At 38.0% G+C, this 25,949-nt stretch overlaps 1 protein-coding gene across 11 annotated transcripts in view; it reads right to left on the reverse strand.

The window, feature by feature from the left end:
• The window catches only part of KATNAL2 (katanin catalytic subunit A1 like 2), a 187,362-nt gene that overhangs the window by 17,883 nt on the left and 143,530 nt on the right, over positions 1–25,949 (reverse strand). For all 11 annotated transcript variants that reach the window (XM_072605207.1, XM_072605203.1, XM_072605196.1 and 8 more), the window contains 2 exons: positions 18,846–18,937; positions 16,584–16,694 (listed from right to left, as the gene is read on the reverse strand). In XM_072605207.1, coding sequence (XP_072461308.1) covers positions 16,584–16,694; positions 18,846–18,937 — 203 coding nt within the window. The remainder of the gene's footprint in view (positions 1–16,583; positions 16,695–18,845; positions 18,938–25,949) is intronic.

The following is a 25,949-nucleotide window of genomic DNA, read 5'->3' on the forward strand; positions in this document are numbered from 1 at the left end:
GAAACTCTGCCAATCTCACTTCACTCTTTGTCTGCTCTACTCCCACTTTGGTACAAGTAGAAAACATTGATTCTGTCCAGCCAGAGAGAGGAAAGTGTGTTGGAAAACATGCTGCCTTATGACTGAGTGCAGTTTTGTATTAGGGAATCCCTAAGCCTACCGAAACTCTGCTGAGAACACTGCTTCTGCCTTCCTCTAACCATGAAAAATAATTGATACGCAGTCCAACTATGAAGAGGAAAAAAAGATAGCCAGCGGAGGAAGTGAGATAAAAATGAGGGGAAGCTGTGTGGGACCTTCAGGAAAGAGAACTGAAAACTCTGTTTGGACCCATTCCTGACCCCCTAAGAGGTCACTCAAGGCAGAGACCCAGGCTGGTGAACACTACTTCCCTCAAGTGGTTAAAGAGGCCAAGGTAGTTTTGGTGTCCAGTCTGGGAGGTCTACCCACCAGCAAATGACAAGAAAATAAGGGGGGAAGGAAACAAAGATTTCAAGAGGAAAAAACTTCTTTTTTTCAAAACCCAGAGCACAAGTATATAAATCAACAAAGAAGATCCCAAATTCAGAAGGAAAGATGAGTACTAAATCCTGAAAGAGATTACAAAGCTCTCTCAAATATTTCAAGATGGAGTAAAAATGACTCAATACTTAATGGAATCCCTGTGAACTCCTATGAAAACAAGAAACAACAAAAAATTTCAAAATGGTTTGAAAGATAAATAAAATCCATAAGACAAGAAATTAGTGATGAATATTGCTTAGAATGAAGTTCCAAAGCAAAATTTAAAAACTCAATTAGCAAAATCGAAAACATTGAACCAAAAGCAAAAAGTTTTTTTTAAAGAAGTGAAAAGGAAAATAACAAATTTGGAACACAAAAGTACTGTAGTGGCAGAAAACTTGGAGAAAAAGAAGCAAGAAGTAATATTAAAAGAATGCATGGACTCTGTACTACTCAAAGAAACTGACCTCAATGACAGAACTGAAGGATCATAAATGTTCTTAGAAGAACATGACAAAAACAAAACAACCACAAAACCTTGACACAATAATGAAGGAAAATAGAGGAAAACTGCTCAGAATTTTCTGGACATAGAAAATCATATATATCCTCCAGAAAAATGACAAATCTGCTTTTCAAACTCCAAGATATAGTATCATAGTTAAATTGAAAATTTTCAGTGCCAAGAAACAAATTCTGCAAGTGGCCAGGAGAAATTCCATCAAATATACAGGAAATCTGAAGTTCCATCTCACACACATCAAATTCCTACTTCCTGATAGAAAGCAGATAGACTCAAGATGCTTCTTTTTTCTTTTCCTTCCTTCCCTCCTTATTATTCAATGTGTTAGGGTGGGGGGTAGAGAAAGGAAAAGAAAATAAATGCTTGTTAATTGAAAATAAAAGTCATCCCTTTGACCCAGCAATATCGCTACTAGGACTGTATCCCCAAGAGATCATAAAAATGGGAAAGGGTCCCACATGTACAAAAATATTTATAGCAGCACTCTTTGTAGTTACCAAAAACTGGAAGTCAAGGGGATGTCCATCAATTGGGGAATGGCTGAATAAATTATGGTATATGAATGTAATGGAGTACTATTGTGCCATAAGAAATGATGAACAAGAAGACTTCAGAGAGGCCTGGAAGGACTTATATGACCTGATGCTGAGTGAAAGGAGCAGAACCAGGAGAACTTTGTGCACAGCAACGACCACAGTGCGAGAGTTTTTTCTGGTAGACTTGGAATTTCGTAATAACGCAAGAACTTCTTAAAAAAAAAAATCCCAATGGTGGTTTTCAAGGCAAAATGCCTTCCACACTCAGAGAAAGAAATATGGAAGTCATTCGCAAAATGTAGCAGATCATGTTTGTGTATGTGTATGTTTTTGTGTATCATGTTTTGATTTGTTATATGATTTCTTTCATTTATTTTAGTCTGACTACATAGCATGACTATAATGAAAATATACTCAATAGAAAAGTATATGTAGAACCTATACAGAATTATATGCAGTCGTGGGGAGGGAGGAGGGTAGTGGGGTGTAGGTGGGGGGGGATAAAAATCTCAATTGTATGGCAGTGATTGTTAAACATTAAAAAATAAAAAAATTTAAAAAAATTTTAAAAAAAAGAAAATAAAAGTCATATCCATCAGATTGGCAAAGATGACTGAAAAATAAAATTGCACTCATTGAAGGAGATATGGAAGGTGAGGCACACATTGATGGAGAAGCGAATTCTAAGTCATTCTAAGAAGTAATTTGGAACCATACCTAAAAAGTTACTAAACTCTGACTTTGACCTAGAGATACCACTACTATGCATATAACCCAAAGAGATAAAACAAAGAGGAAAAGGACCCATATATACAAAAATATTCACAGAAGCACTATTACTTGTAGCAAAGAACTAAGGGAGTACCCATCCAGCTGGGGACCAAAACAAATTATGACGTATGAATGTAATGAACTATCATTGCATGATAAGAAGGGGGAGATGGGATGGATTCAGAGAATTTGGAAAGACTTTTATGAGCTTGCACAACAAAGTGTGAAGAATCAGGAGAACAATTTATACACTGACTACTACATGTAAAAGAAAGCAGCTTTGACCAGTGCAATTATTGACCACAGCAATACCTATTTCCCACCTCCGGACAAAGACGTAATGGACTAGACATGAATGAAACCTACTTTTTTTTTTTTAACATAGCCAACAAATGAATCTGTTTTGCTTGACTATGTTTATTTGCTTCAAGGGAAGTTTTTTACATTGGAGGGTTGAAGGAGAGAGAAGAAGAGAGATGATTATAAAGATGCTGAAAAAGAGCAAAAGAAAGAAAAGAAAATCAATGAAGTATTTTTTTAAAAATGCACAGAAGAGAAAAGAAGGAGGTACAGGTAAGTGGAATAGTTCGGAAATATACTGAATTTATTGCATACTTTTAAAAAGGAAACAAACTAGATGTGATGGAGATTTGTAGATTCACATGTAATCCTTTTTTTGTTCTTTGTATGTGGAAATGTTTGTGTTGCTATTTGTCAAGTTCAGAATAACAGAAAATTATGGGTGTATACATACATACATATATACATATAAGCATACAAATATGTGTATATATGTATGTATGTGTGTATATATGTGTACATAAACACACATACACACATACATATACTTATATACATACATACACAGACACAGACACACACACATATATATATATATGTATATATGCAACATCTACATATAATACCCCACTCTGTTTTGGAAAGGGTGCCGGATAAGTGAGGAGCAGAAGGACTTAGTCATGGCTCTTGTGGCTGCAGGTTGGAAGATGTATCTCTTCCCACTCCCCATGCCACTTTCCTGTTTCCCTGGCCTTAAAAGCTCAGGGGGATGTAAAAACTAATTTGCATCAAACTATTTAGGATTACGTATTAACTACTGTGGTTACAGCAGTTGGTTCAGCAGTCTGTCAACTTTTAAACTGGATGACCAATGCTTTGCACAACTGATGAGGTTTTCTATATTTAGCAAGTCTAACTTAAAAATAAAGGTTTCCTAGAAAATTCATTAAATGAGGGGTCCCTGCACTGTTAATCTTAAATACTTCATGCCCACCTTCTATTCAAATGGGAAACAGCTATAGGAAAAGCAGAATTTGTTTTCCAAAATCTAGAAAAGTAAATGTGGCAACTCATTGGTGTAAGCATGAAACCAGCTACTACGGTAATTTGACTGAATCAATATTTCTTAAACACCTGTTTAGACATGTCTAGGCAGCTAGGTAGCACCATAGGGCACAGAGTGCTAAGGTTGGAGTCAGGAAGAACTCAGTTCAAACTTGGCTTCAGACACATGTGACACTGGGCAAGGCATGTCACTTCTGGTCGTCTCAGTTTCCTTGACTGTAAAATGGGGATAACAACAGCTTCTACTCTTCAGGGTTCTTGTAAGAACAAATGAGATAACAATTGCAGAGTGCTTAGCATAGTTCATAGCACATAGTTGGGGCTACACAAATAAATGCCTTCTTTCCACCTATAGTCCAGGCTTTGTGGTAGGTAATGGGTATACAAAGAGAAAAAGGAAATGGTCCCCTCTCTCCAAGAGCTTTCATTTTCCAAGGTAGATGAGGGTAAAGATATAGTATAAATATGGTTAGGTATATCCAAGGTGATTTGAAGAGGAGAGAGTATTAACAACTGAAGGCATCAGAGGAGATGTTTCCTGTGTAAGATAAAGACTTGAACAGATTAAGATGAAGAAACAATACTTTCCAGGTCTAGGAATAGGAGGTTTTGTCCTAATGCCCAGAAGTGGAAAATGGGATATTGACTTTGGGGAATAGCTAGTGTGCCAGTTTGGCTGGAACAGGATAGAGTCTTAAATGCCAGGCTGAAGAGTTTGTATTTTATCTTACAATGAGAAATCATTGAATAATTCTGAGTATGGCACAGATATCATCTGACTATGCCTTAGGAAGATTATTTTGGCAGCTGTGTGAGGGGAGAATTAAATAGGGAGGGAGAATAAATGACTATTATAGTTGGTAGGAATGGAGGAGATAGATGTAAGAAATGTAGAGGAAATGGTGCATATTGAATAAATGGTGCAAATTGAATAAAATACTCTTTGCCCCAAAATAGTTGTTCTTTAGATCATTTCAAAAGTAGAAGGAAAGTTCCATGTTACTACACACAAAACAATAAAGTCATTCAAATGGATAAACTGCAAAAGATGATTGATCTCAACGGAGACAGCTGATCATGTAGATCCTGGTAGAGGTTTCCAGGTTAAAAAGATGAGTTATATGATGGTCATATCAGTCTTTTTTTTTTCAGTCGTGTCAGACTCTTCATAAGCCCATTTGGGGTTTTCTTGATGAAGATACCAGAGTGGTTTTCCATTTCCTTCTCCAGCTTATTTTACAGATGAAGAAACTGAGGCAAACAGGGCTAAGTGACTTGCCTAAGATCACACAGCTAATAAGCGTCTGAGGCTGGATTTGAACTCAGAAAGATGTTTTAATGCCTAGGTGCTGACGACATTATAGACACAACTAAGCAGGCAAATGAACCCATCAAAATGAAAACATAAATGGGTCTAGATCTTGTGGTTTTAGAGCCTTTTTGAGTTGATTTTAGACAGATCTGTAGTTGTCACAATACATTACTATTTATGTACTACGGGAACATATTCTGGTTAGATCTCATAACCCACTGCTATTCTAGGAAAAATGCCAAGAAATGACTAATAAAATATTTCTTTCTGGAGTACTTATTGATGACAAGTCAAAGTTTTGGTGTCATAGGTGGTATGAGTGACTACTGCTATCAAAATTCTCTCTAGGAAGTTGTTTAAGCACGAATGGTTTGTTAAAGAAACTTTTAAAAGAACAGTCTGATATTATGATAAACTAGTGCTAAACAACCTAATCCTTATTACTAATGAGAGGAGACAAGAAAAAGAGTAAGCAAATAGTCTTAAATTATCTGCTACTTAGTATCTACTATGTTCTGAACACCTTGACAGGTATTACAGGGAATACAACCAATCAAATTTAAGTATCTCCTGCCATATTGCCAGGCACTATGCTTAGTGCTGGGGATAAAATGGAAAAAATAAAAGAGTCCCTGCCTTCAAAGAGTTTACATTTTATAGAGGAAAACACATAGATATACAAGACATATGCAAAAAATAATAATCGGTGGGGAGGATATTAGCATCTTAGAAGACCAGGAAAGGCTTTCATCTTATGAAGGAGATGAACTTAACTTTGAAAAAAACGGAGGTGAAGTGAGAGAGAATTTCAGGCGTGGAGGAGAAAGCCTATGTAAAGAGTGATATTGGAAATGCTATACTGCATATAAGAAGGCCACTCCTGATTCCCTCAGTTTTTGGCTTCTCCCTCTAAGTTCCACAGCAAATTACACTGAATTTATTTTTCATATTTTATGTATTCATACATACTCATTTGTATTTATTTTTACATGTACATATTGTTTTGTGAAAATAAAATATAAAGTCCTTAAGTTTTGTCTCAGTAGTTGATTCACAGTGGGCATACTTAATAAATGTTTTTCAACTGGATAATTTTTAATTGGAAGAGGGAGAGACAAGGCTAGGACCTCAATCAGGGAGCTATTTTCTTACTAGTGGACTTTAATGACTCTGGAGGAGAGGGTGAGGCTGACAACTTTGTGCAACTCTGCCTCACTTAAATCCAATTCACAAGCAAGCCAAGAGATCACCCCTCTTTGAAAACTAAGGATGACCAACAATAGTACAGAGAAGAAATAATGAAGGCTTAAACTAGGGTGGTGGTGGCAGCTGTGTGAGTGTATGGAATGAGGGGGATGTGAGAGATGCAGTAAAGGTAGAAAGGACAAGTCCCAACAGCTAAATGGATATAACACGTGAGGATGTGAACCTGGATGCTGAGAAGCCTGGTGTTACCATTACAAGAAATAGGGAAGTTTTTAAGAAGGATAGGTTTTGGGGAAAATATAACAAGTTTGGTTCTGGATATGTTAAGTTTGAAACGTCTTAGGGACATCCAGTTCAAAATATCCAATAGGCAGTTGGTGATATTGGTCTGGAGATTAGGAGAAACCAGGGCTGACTATGAATGAATGAGTGTGCTGTGCTAAGCACTGGAGATACAAGCAGTTAAGTGAACACAATCCATACTCATAGGAAACTCACATTTGAGTCCCTCTTAGTGAAGGTGATAGCAAATATAGGAGATTTCAGTAGCAAGTCAGATAGAAAAGTACCATGATCTTGAAGATGCAGCAGCAAGGCAGATGTTAATGCATCTTCTTTAATGTCATTTCTACAGATAAAATAATATCTGTTTTCTGATTTTGAACCACACAGCTATTTCACAGAGCTAAGGACTTTGGTGCTGAGAATGTTTCCACTGCATTTTTTGTAGTTGTGGCTGCTGAGGAAGTGAAGGAAGTTGGGAAGGGTGGTACAGAAGCAGTTGCCAGGTTGCCTCTCTGTAGAGGTTGCTTCCCAGGATGATGGCTGTAAGGGTTGGAAGTCAGCTGCAATTAAACCTGTGGGGGTAGATCAAGTGACCTATAAAGAGAGTATAGAGGGGAAAGAAAAGAGGATGCAAATGGAGCTGTCCATCTTTAGTGAATGTGACTTGGATGAAGAGGCAAGCAAAGGCTCCTGAAGGAATAGTCAGACAGGGAGGAGAAAGGAGAACTAGGAGAGGAATGCCATGAAAACCTAAAAAGGAGAGAGTACCTGTGGGGAGTGGGTGATCAAGAGAGATGTGCTGAGGAGAGGGCAAGAAAGAGGGCTGAAAGAAGGGAATCAGATTTGGCCATTAAGACATCATTGTAAGCTTTGGAGAACAGTTTCAGCTGAATGATAAAAGTAAGAGGGTGGACTGCAAGGAATAGGGAAGAGGAAAAGGAAGTGAAGCCAACAGTGAATGTAGACAGTTTTCTGGGAGTTGGTCTATGACAGGGAGGCAATCAACAGATTAATAGCCTGAGATAATGGTAAGGTCAAATGATGATATTTAAGCATTGGGAAAACATCAGCATATTCATAAGATTCAAGGAATGAGCTAGTAGATAGAGAAGGGAAGATTGATGAGACACACACACACACACACACACACACAGAGAGAGAGAGAGAGAGAGAGAGAGAGAATTGTGGGATAATCTGTAGGAGAAAATAGGGTCCAAGTAGAGGAGTTCACTTTTTTTTTGTAACAAATGGAGGTTAGAGCATTCAATGTTAAAAAAAAATTAAAGATAATGTAACAAAAGAGAATGAACTGATTATCTAGGGCTCTGTTTAGAGAATCTTAATATTATGGATATAACTATGGATTAATATCATGGATCATATTTAATAGGATGTTGCCCCTAGATTGTCCGAGAACCCCATTTTTAACAAAAGAGATGGAGAAGAAGGCCTTCTATGGCTAGCCAGGTCCGACCAGGTACCAAGCAAGTTTACAGGGGCATGAGGGAAAGAAGATGAAATCTCTAGGGGTCAGAAGAATCTTACTAATGGTCAATTAGGCATATGCAAAAAAAAGTTATGTACCTGGAGAGAAGAACATGGTCAAAAGGAACGTGAGATGATTTCCTGTGAATGTGTAAAGTGTCTGTGTATATTTCCACAGGTACCCAAATGAGCTTAGGATGTGTGCTGACCCTCTCTCTCAGTGGGAAAAATACAGAATGGTGAATAAAACTATTCCAGATGCAAAGACTACAGGGGTTTAGGTGACAAGGGCTAACAACTTTCTAAATATTATATGACTGCCAGATTTGCACCTATCCCATTCAGACCAATGAATGTCTCTAATGTCTTCATCAATGTCACTTATCCATAAGTGAAGATTCCATGTGAGAAAATGCAACATGGGTCTGCAGTGTTTCACATGGTGACCAAAACCAAAGGAATAATAGTGGCATTTCTTGGGATAGCAAATAACTGGATATAAAGTAGCTGCTCATCAATTAAAGCATGGTCAAACAAATTGTAGTATCTGAATATTATGGAATATAATTGTGCTGTAAGAAATGACAAATATGTAAAATTCAGAGAAACACGAGAAGACTTATATGACCTGATGCAAAGTAAAGTAAGCAGGACTGCTAAAACAATACATACAATGACATAAATGAAACAAAAAAGAAAATGAAACCCAATACTGCATAATTATAATGACCAATTTTGACTTTGGAGATGGGAAAATGCACCTCCGTTCTTTCATTGGAAAGTCAAGGTGTGTAATGTTGCATAAGTATTCAGATAAGAGAGCTGTCTGTTGGTTACTCTTAACTGTTTCTATTTTATCACAATGGAAAGTATATGGTGGGGATAGTTAGGGAAGAATGTATCTGAAATGGACTGTTGTATAAAAACAAATGCGTCCACAAAACTTAAAAAAAAAATAATGTGATCTTAGGTCACAAAAATGACCTATTCATAGTAAGAGAAGCATAATGTCCATAATGAAGGAGCTGATAATACTGCTATGCTCTGGTCTGGTCAGATGACAGCAGGAAGATTATATTCAATTCTGCATGGCACATTTTAGAAGGAACATGGATAAGTGACAAAGGACACAGAGGATGCTAAGAATTGTGCTGCTTTAAAAATATCAACAAACTTCAATTTGACTAGTAATATTCTACACGTGAGATCTTTGTCCAATGACCAAGTCATAAATAGGCTGTTGAAATGACAGAGAGGCTGATTCATATCAATCTTGAAATTCTTGCTATAAATAAAATTGGAAGAATGAAAGAAACTGCAGCTAAATGGAAGAATGGCTCACAAATACTACCAAAAGAAGAAAATAAAGTAGTTTCTATTATACAATGAAGAAGAAAAAGAAACATTATTTTATGGGACATTTGACAACTAATTACATATCATAGTACTAATGACAATTATTACAAAAAGACCACCATGGAAATAGTTGCAGTGTAAGTACCAACGTCAGTTCATGAAGATAATGTGATTAGGAGATTCTACAAAGAATTTGATAAAACCATCCAAATCAAATCATCATACACTCTGATACTTGGTTACTTGAGTACAAAGGTGGGAAATGGTAAGGGTAAGAAGAAACATATGGGAAAAAGGAAAGAGGAATGAAAACGGCCAAAGACTTATAGATTACAGAGACTTCATGCCTATATATCTTGAACATTTTCTTTGAAAAGAAGAACTGATGGCCACCAGGCATGGCAACATCAAATAGAGGATGAAAGATTTTATTTTAATAGATGGAAAAAACTTGCTTTTAACATGAGACTTATGTGAATCATCTGTTTGTAAACAGTCAGACCATCAACCCCTCAGAACAAAGAACAGAATCAGTTAAAAACAAACCAAAAAAACCAAGGAGAATTAGAAAAAATATATCTTGTAAAGTGAAACAATCCCAAACTACTTAAACAAATAACTGAAAATCAAAAATGGTGAGTGGACTAAAGAAATGATATCAACACCAACTTTAATAATTTCATCCAGAGTAATTAGTCAGTGTAAATTAATTGACCAAAGGAGAAAGCCAAAAGAGCTCAGAAAAACAGTTTATTCAGGAAATAACAGATTTCTTTGTCAGAGAAAAATGGCCACCAAAGGCAACACTGGGTTAGAATATAAACTCACTTGTAAAATCTAATGATGGATGATTATGGACAATATTGTCTCATAGCAGCAAAGGGTAAAACCACTTTAAAGAAAGCTTGGTAAGGGGGCGGAGCCAAGATGGTAGACTAGAAAGACACACTTATGTAGGGTCTCCCCACACAGCCCACAAAATACCTGTAGAGAGGGACTCTCAACAAATTCTGGAGCAGCATTAGTGGAGAACAACAGAGTGGAGGAGATTTTCAGCCCACAGTGACCTGAAAGGCCCACGGAAACATCAGTTGCACCAGTTGCAGAGCAGAGCACAGAGCCCAGCCCAGCCTTGGCCCTGTGGTGTGGCAGACGAGACTCTGGGAGGAGGACACCTCGGGGGCCGAATCTCCAGTCGCAGCAGCAGGGCCTCAGATCCCTCTACTCACAGGCACCAAAAGTCAGTGAAGGGGTTTTATCAGCTGGCCAGGAAGGGAGAAGGGCCTTCCCATAGCTCCGGCAGCAGGCAGCACAGCAGCCTGTACAGACAGCTCCATTGTTGGACGGTAAAAACCCCTGGGGGCACTGAAGAGCTGCGTTTTACCTCAGTCCTGGGTGGAGGCCCTGGGCGAGCTGGTCTTTGTCTCACACTGAATGGAGGCCCTGCCCATCCAGCTTATCTGAAAATCAGCCCCCAGCACTGACTTGGAGGAACTGGAGGCTAGGTGGCTGTGGAGAGGTAATTGCTAAGATTCTGGACATAAAAATTCCTCTCTGAGTCCAGACCAGTACACGCTTGATCGTGCCACCTTGGAGGAACTGAGATCTCACAGATTCCCAGAGTATACCCTACTCTTGACAAAGGACCCAAAAGTCAAGTAACTGGTTGGGAAAACGCCCAAAAAAGGGGAAAAAAAAATAAGACCATAGAAGGTTACTTTCTTGGTGAACAGATATCTCCTCCCATCCTTTCTGATAAGGAAGAACAATGCTTACCATCAGGCAAAGACATACAACTCAAGGCTTCTGTATCCCAAACATCCAAAATAAATATTCAGTGAGCTCAGGGTGTGGAAGAGCTCAAAAAGGATTTTGAAAATCAAGTTAGAGAGGTGGAGGAAAAACTGGGATGAAAAACGAGAGAGGTGCAAGAAAAGCATGAAAAGCAGGTCAACACCTTGCTAAAGGAGACCCAAAAAAATGCTGAAGAAAATAACACCTTGAAAAATAGGCTAACTCAATTGGCAAAAGAGATTCAAAAAGCCAATGAGGAGAAGAATGCTTTCAAAAGCAGAATTAGTCAAATGGAAAAGGAGGTCCAAAAGGTCACTGAAGAAAATAGTTCTTTCAAAATTAGAATGCAACAGATAGAGGCCAATGACTTTATGAGAAACCAAGAAATCACAAAACAAAACCAAAAGAATGAAAAAATGGAAGATAATGTGAAATATCTCATTGGAAAAACAACTGACCTGGAAAATAGATCCAGGAGAGACAATTTAAAAATTATGGGACTACCTGAAAGCCATGATCAAAAAAAGAGCCTAGACATCATCTTTCATGAAATTATCAAGGAAAACTGCCCTGAGATTTTAGAACCAGAGGGCAACATCAATATTGAAAGAATCCACCAATCACCACCTAAAAGAGATCCAAAAAGAGAAACTCCTAGGAACATTGTGGCCAAATTCCAGAGTTCCCTGGTCAAGGAGAAAATATTGCAAGCAGCTAGAAAGAAACAATTCAAATATTGTGGAAACACAATCAGGATAATACAAGATCTAGCAGCTTCTAGATTAAGGGATTGAAGGGCATGGAATATGATATTCCAGAAGTCAAAGGAACTAGGACTAAAACCAAGAATCACCTACCCAGCAAAACTGAGTATCATACTTCAGGGGAAAAAATGGTCTTTCAATGAAATAGAGAACTTTCAAGCATTTTTGATGAAAAGACCAAAGCTGAGAAGAAAATTAGACTTTCAAACACAAGAATGAAGAGAAGCATGAAAAGGTGAACAGCAAAGAGAAGTCATAAGGGACTTACTAAAGTTGAACTGTTTACATTCCTACATGGAAAGACAATATTTGTAACTCTTGAAACTTTTAAGTATTTGGGTAGTTGGTAGGATTACACACACATAGAGACAGAGAGCACAGAGTGAATTGAATAGGATGGGATCATATCCTAAAAAAATGAAATTAAGCAGTGAGAGAGAAATATATTGGGAGGAGAAAGGGAGAAATGGAATGGGGCAAATTGTCTCTCATAAAAGAGGCAAGCAAAAGACTTTTCAGTGGAGGGAAAAAGAGAGGAGGAGAGAGAAAAACATGAAGCTTACTCTCATCACATTCGACTAAAGGAAGGAATAAAAAACACATTCATTGTGGTATGAAAACCTATCTTACAATATAGGAAAGTGGGGAAGAAGGGGATAAGTAGGGTGGGGGGGATGATGGGAGGGCAGTGGGAGGAGAGAGCAATTTGAAGTCAACACTCTTGGGGAGGGACAGGATCAAAGAGAGAATAGAAGCAATGGGGGGCAGGATAGGATGAAGGGAAATATAGTTAGTCTTACACAACACGACTATCATGGAAGTCATTTGCAAAATTACACAGATATGGCCTACATTGAATTGCTTGCCTTCCCAAAGGGAATGGGTGGGGAGGGAGAGATGAAGAGAAGGTGGAAGTCAAAGTTTTAAGAACAACTGTCGAGTATTGTTCTTGCTACTAGGAAGTAAGAAATACAGGTGATGGGGTATAGAAAACTATCTGGCCCTACAGGACAAAAGAGAAGATAAGGACAAGGGAAGGGAGGGATGTTAGAAGAGAGGGCAGATTGGTGACAGTGGCAATTAGAATGCTTGGCGTTTTGGGGTGGGGGAGGGGAGAAATGGGGAGAAAATTTGGAACCCCAAATTTTGTGAAAATGAATATTAAAAGTTAAATAAATAAATAAAAGGAAAAAAAAAGGACAGCTTGGTAAGCTATCCAACTAAGCAAAGTAATCCCAAGGGCATTCAAGGCATGGAAGGAGTACTGACAGAAGAAAAATGGAAAACATTTGAAAAAATCATTTCAACAAACTGTTTCTTCAACAAGGATTGTAGAACCAACATGCTTGGACCCCAACATCACTGCCTCAGAAGTGTTTATAGAGGAGTTAGAAATGGCAGTAAAGAAAACAAAGACAGGAAACAAGGCAGGTTGAACAAAGTGTAAACAAAAGAGGTCTGTGCTGGAGAAAATACAGTTGTGAGTGCATAGAGGGTCTAATATAGAGGGTCCTCTCTGAAAGAGGAAAAGACACAAAAGATGTAGAAAAAAATTATGAGCTTTATTAATACCATAAAAAGTGACTGAGAGAACATCAATACTACTGACCATATTTATACAAAATCTTTGAGTCTTATGCACACAAATTGAAGAAGTCCGTGATGAGGATATTAGCAGAGAATAAACAGTGTCCACAAATGATATTCAACAATAGACCACATGTTTACCACTTTACAATGAAGTGAAAGCCCTAGAGAATATGATATCCTGTTATGCTTTGTTGATCATGAAAAGAAAATAAAAACCATTTGATTAGGCAGAAGAGAGTGGTACTGTATAGGCTCTTTTACATGTTTCCTCTCTGTACCTCAAGGTCATTCAAGATTCCTTGATACAACAGATGTAACCCTGTTCACTGACCCTTGCTGATTATGAGCATCAGATGAGGTATGAATCAGGAAGACTGTGATGGTGAAGCTCCATCATGGGGATCATGGGGGTCAAAGAGAGATTCCTTGTGAATAGTGAGATCCTCTGGCTCCTCCTGTTCGTGGATGACTTTGCTCTAACTGCACCAAGCCTCAGAACACTGCAGAGACTCCTGAGTTTAACTTGCTTATCTACTTGGGAAAGATCAAGTTGGTGAAGAATTGCTATGTCAACATGCATTTTGAGCTTACCCAACAGTATGTATGTATATGTGGGACAGACAGTACAGAGGGACAATAAGCTAGGTCCTGAGTTCAACAGGAGAAGGAGAGTGGGTTGGATTCTATTTGGGAAACAGTGAAGCTTTTACTAACCCCAAGCTTCTCATGAAGTAACTATAACCATTGTGGCAATTAGAGTTATTCCTGTAGAAGGATCTAGTTTGGGAGGAAATGGGCTCCACTTTGCTAGAGGTCTTCAACAAAGGTTAGTTGACTGCTTATCAGGATGTTATGAAAGGTTTTTTTTTTTCAGGTACAGGGTTGAACAAGGTGGCGTCTAGAGTCCCTTCTTACTCTGAGACTGTAGAGAGAATTAAGTTGAATTAAGTTTAAATGAATTCATGACAGTAATAGCAGGTAAACTAGGACACTGAAGATAGGCAGAGGGAAGCAATTTCAAACAATAATTTAGAAATTTTAGAAAAAAACAATACAAGGTATAGGTATCTGGTAAGTGGTATCAAAATTTGGAGCAAATGTGACAAGTGAGACACAAGACCATGATGCAATTAGGGACAGAATGACCCTAGAAACTTCAGCTACACCCACAATTTGGAGAATACACACATCTTCACTCTGGGAAAAACTGTAGTTCATGTTACTGATCTTTTTCAGTTGAAATCACATATGTTGGTCACTCATACACTTACAACCACAAAGGAATGTCTTCCAGTGAGAAAGATACCACAGTAAATAATACAGGGAAGATGGCAAAGGAGAGCGGGGGCTTCAAACTTGACTTTTCCACAACAGTTAAATGGGCAGAGTAATCTGAGCACAGTGGAGAACAAACATAAGTGAACAACACAGGTTGCCAGGCAAAAGAAGAGACAAGAGTCCATCAGTTAACTACAGCTTTATTTTCACTCTTTTCTTCAGAACAACTTCCAATACAACTTTACTTTCAATGCAAATCATTTTACTCCCATTGTTTCTTCCAAATTTAATTTGGGGCTTTGGTTTCCCAGAGGATACTGGAAGCTGCAAACCTACTACTAACAGTTAAGTAGAGGTCATCTTTAACTTGCTTCACACCTTCATTATTTGGGCAAATTATCATTGAGTTAAGTAGACATCTAAAGATAAGATTTGCTTTAATGGTTCTGTTAAATACCCTGTTTCCCTCTGGACTTATAGGCCTAGGTTTACTGAGGCAGGTCAAATTAGCTCTAATTGTGCATACTAAACATTTCTAACCTGCCTATTACCTTAAATGATAATATTAAAGTTGAAATATTTATTATTCCTCTGCTTATTTTCACATGAAATGACCCAGATGAGATGTTATTTTTCCATTCTCTACCTACCATTCCCTGATATAGCAGGTCAGGGAAAGGGCTAAATAGACAGAAATAATGAGCTTGGTTTTAGTCATGAGAAAGGAGCCAACTTCTTCCTCTTCAAAGTGGAATGAATAAGTTAAAAGAATCCTAAGGGACAGCTGAGTGCCCTGCCCTGAAAGATACCACAGGGTTTAACACTAGCCTGAAAGAACTTCCTCAGCTCCAGAAAGGTCAAGAATACTATATGTATTCTCTTTGAGAAGATGTCTAACTCGTTCTTGTAACACACACCTGGCTGTGCATTTATAGAGTACTTGACAGTTTAAAAGGGCTTTTGCAGACATCATCCTATATGATGATTGTGTCACTGTGATGAGGGCAGGTGTTTTTATTCCCATTTTCGCCTTCTAGACATATATATCATTGTAGGTGAAATGGATGAAGAGAAATGGAGTAAGGGATCTGAAGATCTGGGTCCTAATATGGTCTTTGCCATGAATCAGGTATGAGATCAGAAAAGTCTCTGTCTCTTCTCTACTCAGCCTATTGCTGAACCAACCAAGCAGGATACACTGCCTTGAATCAGGGTGGGTGGATGGGAATTTCATATTTAAGTACATTATTCACTTTCTTTATTAAAAGCATACTAGATTTTAGTAAAGAAGGTGTATAATGTACTTTTAGTTCTCTCTTTACTATTTGATTGACTCTAAAACCGGGATTCTAATGGTGAATTATGTATTCAATTAGAGAATATTTATTTTTCTACTTATTATGCTCCTGATAAAGAAAAGATTTTCCTCTTAACTTTGAAAAAATATGCCCATCAAATCCAACCACACAACTTCAGGAATACTCTTAGAGCCCTGGAGATTTTTAAGCACTTTATAGATCTATGTCAAAGCCTTGTGTGGCTTAAATATGATTTTAAAAAATTTGGCTTTAAAATAGAAGCAGTCCATCTAAAATATTAGCATATGGTAGTGCTAACATATGTTTTCTTTATTAAGAATGATTCTTACTTGGTACAAGTTGTAAGAATTGCAGACCTAAGAGAAAAGCTTCAAATTAATCTTCAAATGCTTTAACCAAATTTAAAAGCTTTTCCTCAAATCCTTTGGATGAAATCTTTATCTGTGCTTAGAGGCTCAGGCAAATGTATTCAAATGTACCATCCTGGTCTCTTACCATGGCAGATTGGAAGCTGCTAAAACAAAGACAAGGTCTTCAGAGCGGGCCAGTCCATCCATCTGCATAAGCAATTCTGTTTTCATCCGAAGACTTCCTTCATGTTCTCCCCTACCAAGAAGAAAAGCATGAATTTCCAAAGTGATGGGGAATCACCCCTTTTATTTCTAACAGTGTAACTCACAGTAACTAACTTCTAGTCACTATTTCAAATTCTTTCCAACTACAAACCATGATTAAGGTATACTAGCTCAGACATTGTGTCAAATTCTCCCTTCATTTCATTACTCTGAGAAGCCACTGATACTGAAGCCAAAAAACAAAGACATATGACTTAGTTTAATCTTGGCATAAAGATTAACAGCATGGAAGTGAGTGAATGCTAATGATGGTATTTAACAGAAAAAGCCATCAAATTGAGGATTGGCAGTAAACGAGGAAACAGCAGAAGACAAGAGTGTTCTTGGTGGATTAAAGGCGATGATGCTGTGTCCATCTGCAGCATTATATGTATAATACAGTCTCTTTATAAACCAAAGTACGCAGGCTGCCTATTTTTAGGGATATGAAATTGTCACAAGAAGAGACATTGATAGCCAAACTGTCTTCTGTGCTTTTGATGAAAGAACCAATATAGATACAATGAAGGTATAGCTTACCCCACATGCAATCAGAATGGAAAAATGAGACAGTTTTCTGCACAATTAAGTTTGTCTCCTACCCCTTCCCTTTCCTCCAAAAACCATTGTCAATAAGGAAAAAACCTCTTTTTCTAGGCTTGGATAACCCAAATTGACTACTTGCATTGACCAAACCATCAGAAAGCTGTTCGGCACTTTGTTTTCACTTTGTCTCTTCAGAGTCAGTTAAACCAATGAGGATTTAAATTCTTGCCTTTTGAGGACAGTTAGGTACAGTGGATAGAGTGCTGGGCCTGGAGTCAGGAAGACCTGAGTTCAAATGCAGCCTTAGACACTTACTAGCTATGTGGTTGTAGGCAAATTATTTAACCCTGTTTTCCTCGCTTTCCTCATCTGTAAAATGAGCTGAAGAAGGAAATATAAAGCACTCCAGTATCTTTGCCAAGAAAACCCAAATGGAGTCACAAAGGGTCAGATATAACTGAACAACTTTTGAAGCCAGGAGAACTTTCTATTTCTTGCCCTAAAGGTGGAAGTCATAATGCAAGAGAAGCCACAATCCAATGGAATTGGTAGTTGCAGGATCTGGAATCAAATTCTAACTCTGCCCTTTCCTAACTATAAGACCCATGGAAAAATCACCTATTTTCTCTAGGACTCAGTTTCCTTATCTGTAAAGTGAAAGAGAGGATTGAGATGGACTCTAAGGTCTCTTCCCACTCTAGATGTATGATTCTATGGAGGGAATGGTGAAGGAAGTAAAAAAGTTTGCACAGTAACATAGTATGGATTCTTGTTGTCTCTAGGAATTACTCATCCTCTAATTGGATGAATTTTCTTAAAAGATATCACTTTACACTTAACTCGCTGTGTGTCCCTAGGCAAGGCACTTAACCCCAATTGCCTCCAAAAAAACCCAAAACAACAACAAAAAAGATATCACTTTAAGAAGGAGAAGGGGGAGGGAGGGAGAGAATTTGAAACTCAAAATATTTTTTAAAGAATGTTCAAAGTTGTTTTTGCATGTAACTGGAAAAAAATATTTAACAAAAAGAGATACACTTAAAATTTTCTTCCAGTTCAATTTAACATCTTATAGGGCAATGACAAGATGGGACGCTTCTAAAAAAGGACAATTAGGAAGGTGAAGGACCTGGAGACTATACTATGTAAGAATCAGCTGAATAAACTACAGATTTTTCATATGGAGAAGAACAGACTTAGGAATGGGACAGGGGATATAACAGCCTTCTTCAAGTGTCTGAAGAAGGCAACACATGGCTCCAGAGAAAGCAGCTACGTCCAACTCATTCATGCCAGTACGATGATGCTGGCAGCCTGATACGTTGGACCTGGATGATTTTTGGTCCTTAAAGCCACTTCTGGGTGAAGGATAAATTTTTGTCAGTCAAAGAAACTATTTAAAGCATTTATTCAGTTAACAAGATCTAATTTAAAGGATTTTCCATCTGTTTGCTGAAAATGCATTGGCTTATTAATGGACTCATTCTTCTGGTAAATGTTGATGGATTTCTGATCATCAGACACACAAGAGGGGAAAAAATGACAACAAAAAATATATTATTCTGTAATATGAAAAGAAAGTCAAGTCTTCACTCACCCTAGAGCAGTGCCTCTCTGACTCATTACTGACTCTAGTTCATCCAGAAAGATTGTTGAAGGGGCATGATACCGAGCAAGTTCAAATAACACCTGTACCAAGAAAAAGACAACTGTTTAAATGCTCAAGTTAAAAGTCTTAGTAGCTCTCACCTCAGGGCTTATAAGGATGAAATCATTAAGCACTTATGTTATACTTGGTGAATCACTATAATAGTTACAATCGTTGCACATCCTAGTACTACCTCTTGGGCTTAAATGGTCTTATTTCCATTTATTATTTGTTAAAATTATATCCAGAAAGAGGTAAGTGATTTGCCCAAGGTTACCCAATCCCCAGTGGGGAAGCTCAACTGGGAACTCATTCGCTGACTTCCCAGTCCAGTGGTTAGCCTGCTAACAACAGAAACTACAAGTACATCATAACATATGGGCACAATAGCTATATTTTTTAAAAGCCACTCACAATGATTTCTCTCATCAGTAATAGATTTATAGTCACAAATAACTGCTAGAAATAACTGCAGAAGGGTTATTCTAGGAAAGGGGTGGGGAACAGAAGTAACAGGATGTTCAATAAGACTTTAGTTTCCCAAAGAAACAAAGTCCAGATCGATCATTAGAAATACTCTAGTTTAAACAGTCTCTTGTTTATTTCCTTGACATAAAACATGATGATTACAAGATTGGAAATGAATGGAACAAATGCAATGAAAGATACAATATAACAGAGCTGTATCACAAATGCTCAAGTAAGCTCAACCACATGAATTAAACAATAAAAAAGAAAAAAATAGATTTACATACAGCATTGGGAAGTAGGTCATCTACAGACCATGTGTCCCAAACCCCACCCTCAAGTCCCCTGAACTGGTACAATCCATGAGAAGAGCCCAGATTGGTTTACAGCCACCACTGATTTACTCTTTTCATCCCCAAATGATAAGTAACAAGGTCTCATCTAACTGCAGTTTGATCAGACTCTCATTTCAAACTTCTAAACTTTATATGAGATTTAAGACATTGGAAGGGAGCCAATTTTGACTATGAAGGATTTTTGCCTTATGGGTTGACTGACTAATCCCAGCACAAGATATAAAATCACAGTGTACTGAATATTAACCTTTTTGTTTTGTTTTTACTAAATCATCTAGGCCAATCCCCTCATTTTACAACTGAAGAAACTGACCTCAGAGAAGTGAGGTGATTTACCCAACGTCAGAAAATGGCAAAAGGGAGCATCAAACCTGAGTACCCCAACTCTCAGTCCAGTCATTCTTTCCATAATATCAGATTATGTAAGCGATGAATATGTTCAGAAGAGCATACCTAAAGATCTCCAAGGACTTGGAGGAAGTCAGGTAGATCCTCTATAGAACTTGTGGAATTGAAAGAAGGTAGGTATCAACAAGTTGCAGGCATTTACTAAAGAGATCACTCAACATTAGCAATCACATTCTTAAGAGTCATGAACAAATGCCTTCACCCATTAGGAAAAAAGGGGCATAACCAAACCATTATCTATAAATAATTCTTTAATTGAAATAAGAGAAACAAACATCAGGAAAACTCCTCTCTCTGATTTAGGGGAAGGTCCTAAAGGTCCTGTGAAAGGCTTCTAAACAGAAAGAGCAGATTTATGCTAGGCCAAGTGATTTTCTACCATGCTGATGCCAAGCTCTTAGAAAGTCAAGACAGTGTTCAACATGAATTTTGACAGGATGTGAATTCCTGAAGTCAGTAGAAGTTAGATTTCTCCTTTTTCTAATTGTTTCTTTTTTGAATAAAGGATGGGGTGGGATAGCCAGTATGAATTTATGATAGTGTATGTCTCTAATCCCTGTTAATAGGGAGGCCAAGACTGGCAGATCTTTTGAACTTGGGAGTGCTGGATTGCAATGGGCTAAGCTGATGGTTCATATTAATATATATGGTAAGCCTCCAGCAGCATGGGGCCATGAGGCTACTTAAGAAGGGCAAAGTAGCCCAACTCAGAAATGGAATGGGTCAAAGTTCCCATGTTGATCATGGTGGGATCCTGCCCATGAGAAGCTCCTGTACTTCTGCCCTTCCAGACTGGAGAAGAGAAGAAAGACCCAGTCTTTAAAATTTAAAAACAAAAACAAAAAAAGTGAACTGGGTCAAGGAAAGTAAACAAATTCCTCCCTATTAAATTGGACTTAGATACAACAAAACCCCAAATAGCTAAAACCCTAGTGAAATGTGAGAATCTGGCTAAATGAATTTTCTGGTTAATTCAAGGTTAACAACAACAACAAAAAAGTCTTTTTCAACTCACCCTTGATGCAAATGTTAACACATCTGAGCTGACTTCTTCATTTCACTCAAGTCCAGACTTCAGGGAACATTACCAAACTTCTCTTTGATAAAGTGTTTGTAGGATTTCAGTATGATAGTTCTGAACATCAATTTTAGAAAAGGTCCAGCAGGCTGAGCTGAATGTGTACTACTTCTGGGACATTCTGATTCTGAAGTGTGTGTGTGTGTGTGTGTGTGTGTGTGTGTGTGCATGTTCCCATTGTAGGTTATGTGGTATATTTTCTTTTGCTTGCAGGGGTGGGGAAATTAATAAATTCTTAATGTTTGTTAACTTTTTAGAAACACTGGATTTGTAAAAAGTAGACCAGTTTTTTTTCTTTAAATTAGCCTAATTGAGAATTCTGGTAAATTGGATCTTGGTTGTTTGAGGTTTTACTGTACTCTTTTAGTACCTACTGATGAGAACACACAAACCACAAATTTAAAGTCACTTGGTAAGCTAAAAGTGACATAATGAAAGCTTCCAAATAAGCCACAATCTATCAAAAAGAAGCTGAATGGTAGACCCAGGGGACACCAATTTAGCCACTGAAATATGAGAATTAATTTTTCTTTAGCTACAAGAATATTTGATCAAATGAGATGCTTGTGAAAGCATTCTGTAAACCTTAAAGCATCATGTAAGCATAAGCTAATGTTATTATTTTCTTCTTGCTTACTCATTATTCTCCTGAAGGCGCCAGTATAAATCCCATTGCCTCCATCCCACCCTACCACGTTATACTTTGGATTTCACCATTACCCTTTAGGGTTCCATTTCCATAATAAACAATTTTTTATATTCCTCTACCTACCTCTTATCATTCTATCTCTCCCTATGCCTCATTTTCCTAACGCTATTTTTTTTTTACCACATACCACTCTACATAGAAGCTATTCCAAACCATATTTTCTCTTCAAGCCTCTCACACGTCCTTCTCTCCCTCTTTCTATTCACTCAGCTGAGGACATCCCTTCTTACTTCACTGAGAAAATTAAGGTCATCCCTCATGAGCTCCTCCTCTACCCTTGCCATCACTTCAAAACCTCCTGACATTATCCCCTACTCCATCCTTTCCTCCAGTCTCTGAAAATGAAGTGGCCCTCCACTTAACGAAGGCCAAATTTTCTACAAGAGCCCTTTAATCCTGTCCCTTCTGATACTGTCTGGCAGATTGTCCCTCAATTGTCCTCTCCCTTCAAATGCTCAACATCTCCCAAAGTACTGGTTCCTTCCCTGCTGCTTACAATCACATCCAGGTCTGCTCTGTTTATGAGAAACCCTCCTTACACAGAGTCAATCATCTCTGCTACCGTTCTCATGTTTCTCCTCCCTGTCTTAGCTTAACTCCTATAAAAAGCTACGGACACTTATTGCCTTCACTTTTTCTCCTCTCACTCTTTCCTCATCCCTTTGCAATCGAGCTTCTGACCTCATTGTTCAAGTAAAACTATCCTCTCCAAAATTATCAACAGTCTCTTTATTTGTCAGATCTGATGGTCTTTTCTCATTCCTCATCCTCGACTTCTCAACTGCATTTAACACTGTTAACTTACTTCTGTCTCCTGGATACATACTCCTTCTGGGTTTTCATGGCACTTGTCTCTGCTGGGTCTCCTTCTGCCAGTCTCATCACTCCTTCTTAGGATTCGTTGCTGGTTTATCATTCATATTATGCCACCTAAGGATGAGTGTTCTACAGTGTTTGGTCTTGGGCCATCTTTTCTCTCTCTCTACATTCTCCCTCAATAACTTCATCAGTTCCCATGGATTTAATTACCATCTCTATGCAGCTGACTCACACATCTGTACATCCAGCCCTGGTATCCCTCCTGAGCTCCAGTTTCATATTACCAGCTGCCTCTTAGACATCTCAAACTCAACACGTACAAAATAGAACTCACATGTTTTTCTCTTCCCTCCCCTCCTCCAAACCAACTCCTCTTCCCATTTCTGTCAAGCATGTCACCATTTTTCTAATCTTCCTAGTTCATAACCTTGAGTTTACCCTCAACTCTATTGTCTTCTTGAAATCACATAACTGAACAGTTTCCAAATCTTGTCATTTTTTACCTCCACATCTCTTGTACCTGACCTCTCTTGTACCTGACCCCTTCTCTAGTCATAACTGTCATCTTAAGTGAGATGCATCTTCCCTAGACTATTGTAATGACTTCCTCATTAATCTCACTTCCTCAAGTCTCTTTCCATTCATATCTACCCTGTATATGGCTGTTAAAGTACTCCTAAGCGCAGGTGTGATTACTTCATTTACCTACTCAATAAACTCCAATTGCTTCCTGTTGCTTCTAGAATCAAATATAAACTCTTCTATTAGAATGTAAAGTTCTTCACAACCTGCCCCTACCTTTCCTTCCAGTCTTATTTGCACACTGCTCCCATTCTCATACTCTACAATCCAACCAACTTGGCCAGTTCTCTCTACCTCACACATGGAACTCCATGACTTTGGAATGGACATTGCATTCCTGGAATGCACTTCCTCCTAATCTCCACCTCACAGAATTTCTTCTTTCAAGACATACCTCCAAGCCCCAATGCCTACAAGAAGCCCTTTCTGACTCCCTTCCCTACTCCTCCTACTTGTGCCCTAATTCCCTAACCACCTTGAATTTCCTATGTATAGATTTATTCTGTATATACATGTCAACTTTTCCTCCCCTCAAACAGAATATAAGTTCCTTGAGATAAAGAATTATTTTTGTCTTTGTATTCCTAGTGTCCAGTACATAGCAGGTACTTTATAAATGCTTTTTGAATGATTGAAAACTTTTCAAAACATAGAGACCTAGTAATAAAAACCATGTAATGACAATGTGAGGTGTAGCCCATCCCTGTTGTCTTGTCTGTACTACTCAAGTTGTGCTGAAGACATTCTCAGTGAGCTTGCAGAGGATGAGGTTCCATCCTAAATACATTTATTCTACTACAAAAAGCAGTTATTTCATCTTCTTGTGCAATAATGTGTAGAACATTACATGTAAAGGACTAGAAATAGAGGGCCAGCTAATCCTCAGCCTATTTCTATCTGCACTGCATAGAAAAAAGAACGTGATGATAATGACAGTGATGATGACAATGACATCAACAGAGAAGCTCTGGAATAGTAGAGAGAACAGACATGGGTTCAAGTCCTGCCTGAGAGACATACTAATTGTGTGCTTCTGGGCAAGTCACATAATCTCTTGGTTCCCTGGGCAACTACATTTCAGAGCAGTTTCTGAGTTGTATTGGTAGATGGAATTTCCTCAAACCAGGAATTCCCTATGCCAATGAAATCATAAATCTAATAAAAAAAAGAAAATGGACACTTACATGCCACTTAAAGTTTGTAAAGAACTTTATATGTTATGTCATTTGAGATACTGTATAATACTTAATAAATGCAAGCAAAGTGCAATGTTAAGTACAAGGGAGAAAAGGGAATTCAAGGGAGGGGCCAGCTAAAGGGAGGTTCAGAAGACTTCATGGAAGAAGTCATTAAGTTGGTTTTTACAGAACACACTGTAATTCAATAGTTGAATAGTGATTCCAGAAACTGGGACAAAGGAATAATGGCAAGAAAGTTTGGGCTCATATGAAGACAAGAAGTAATTCACTGTGGTTTGGAAGGCAGAGGACCTGGGAGAGAATAACATCAAAAATATGGAAGACAGATGACATGAGGAAGTAGGATAGCACCAAGCTGTGGAGGCCTTTGACTACCTATATTTTACTTAGTTGGCCACTGAAGACTTATAAGCAAAGGAACGACATGAACTTGCTTAAACAATGCATAAAGAAGAGAAATTTGGCCACAGTGTGAGAGTCTGGGGGAAGCAGAGAGCAGAAATGGGAAGAACTATTGGGAGGCTAGTCTTAAGAGTCCAGGTGGGGCTAATGATGGCCTGTACTGAATGGTGGCAAAAGAAACAGGGCATATGTGATAAAAGTGAGTGATCATATGCAAGAGAAACTTCATAGGGCTTATGTATTAGAGGTGAGAGAGAGGGAAAAGTAAAAGAGAGCACCAAGAATTCTAAACTAAGAGACTGAGTGAGTGCTGGGACCCCTGAGAAGCAGCATGAAAGAGAGAGTGGGGAGAAGTCAGAAAAGCATGGATGCAAATCCTGCTTTAGACACTTGCTAGCTGGATAGCTCTGGGCAAATCATCAAACTTTTATGAACTTCAGTTTCCTCATCTGGAAAATGGAAATTATGGCAACATCTACCTCATAGGTATATTGTGAGGATCAATTAAAGCACTTTGCAAACCTTAAAAGCATAAACATCAGCTATTTTACTATTATTATTTACTGAAATCAGATGCATATTTGTTACAAGGATTTTGTTTTTTCTTTTCTTTCTTTTTTTTTTAAAAAAAGAGGATAGGGGAGGGAAAAGGAAGATGGGGATGGGTTTTCCAAAGAAAAAGAAAGAAAAGAGAGCCACTGAAGGATTTTCTTTTGTACAAAAGAGGAAAAAAAGGAAGGCCAAAAAGAATCGGAGATAAGCTGGGTAGCTTTGAAAGTTGCATGTTGAATATCATATGTTTACTAATATTTGATTTTCATCAGTTACATGCAAAGTTAATTTGTAACATTCATTTAAAAATTTTTTTTGAATTCCAAATTTTCTCTTCCCTCCTCACCTTCCCCCTCCCTGAGATAGTAAGCAATTAGATAGATATAGGTTATACATGCTCAATCATGTAAAACGTTACCAAATTAGTCATATTATAAAAGAAGACATAGACCCAAAGGGAAAAAAATCATGAAAAAAATA

This window comes from Notamacropus eugenii, chromosome 4 (assembly GCF_028372415.1).
Source record: "Notamacropus eugenii isolate mMacEug1 chromosome 4, mMacEug1.pri_v2, whole genome shotgun sequence".
Lineage (NCBI taxonomy): Eukaryota > Metazoa > Chordata > Mammalia > Diprotodontia > Macropodidae > Notamacropus > Notamacropus eugenii.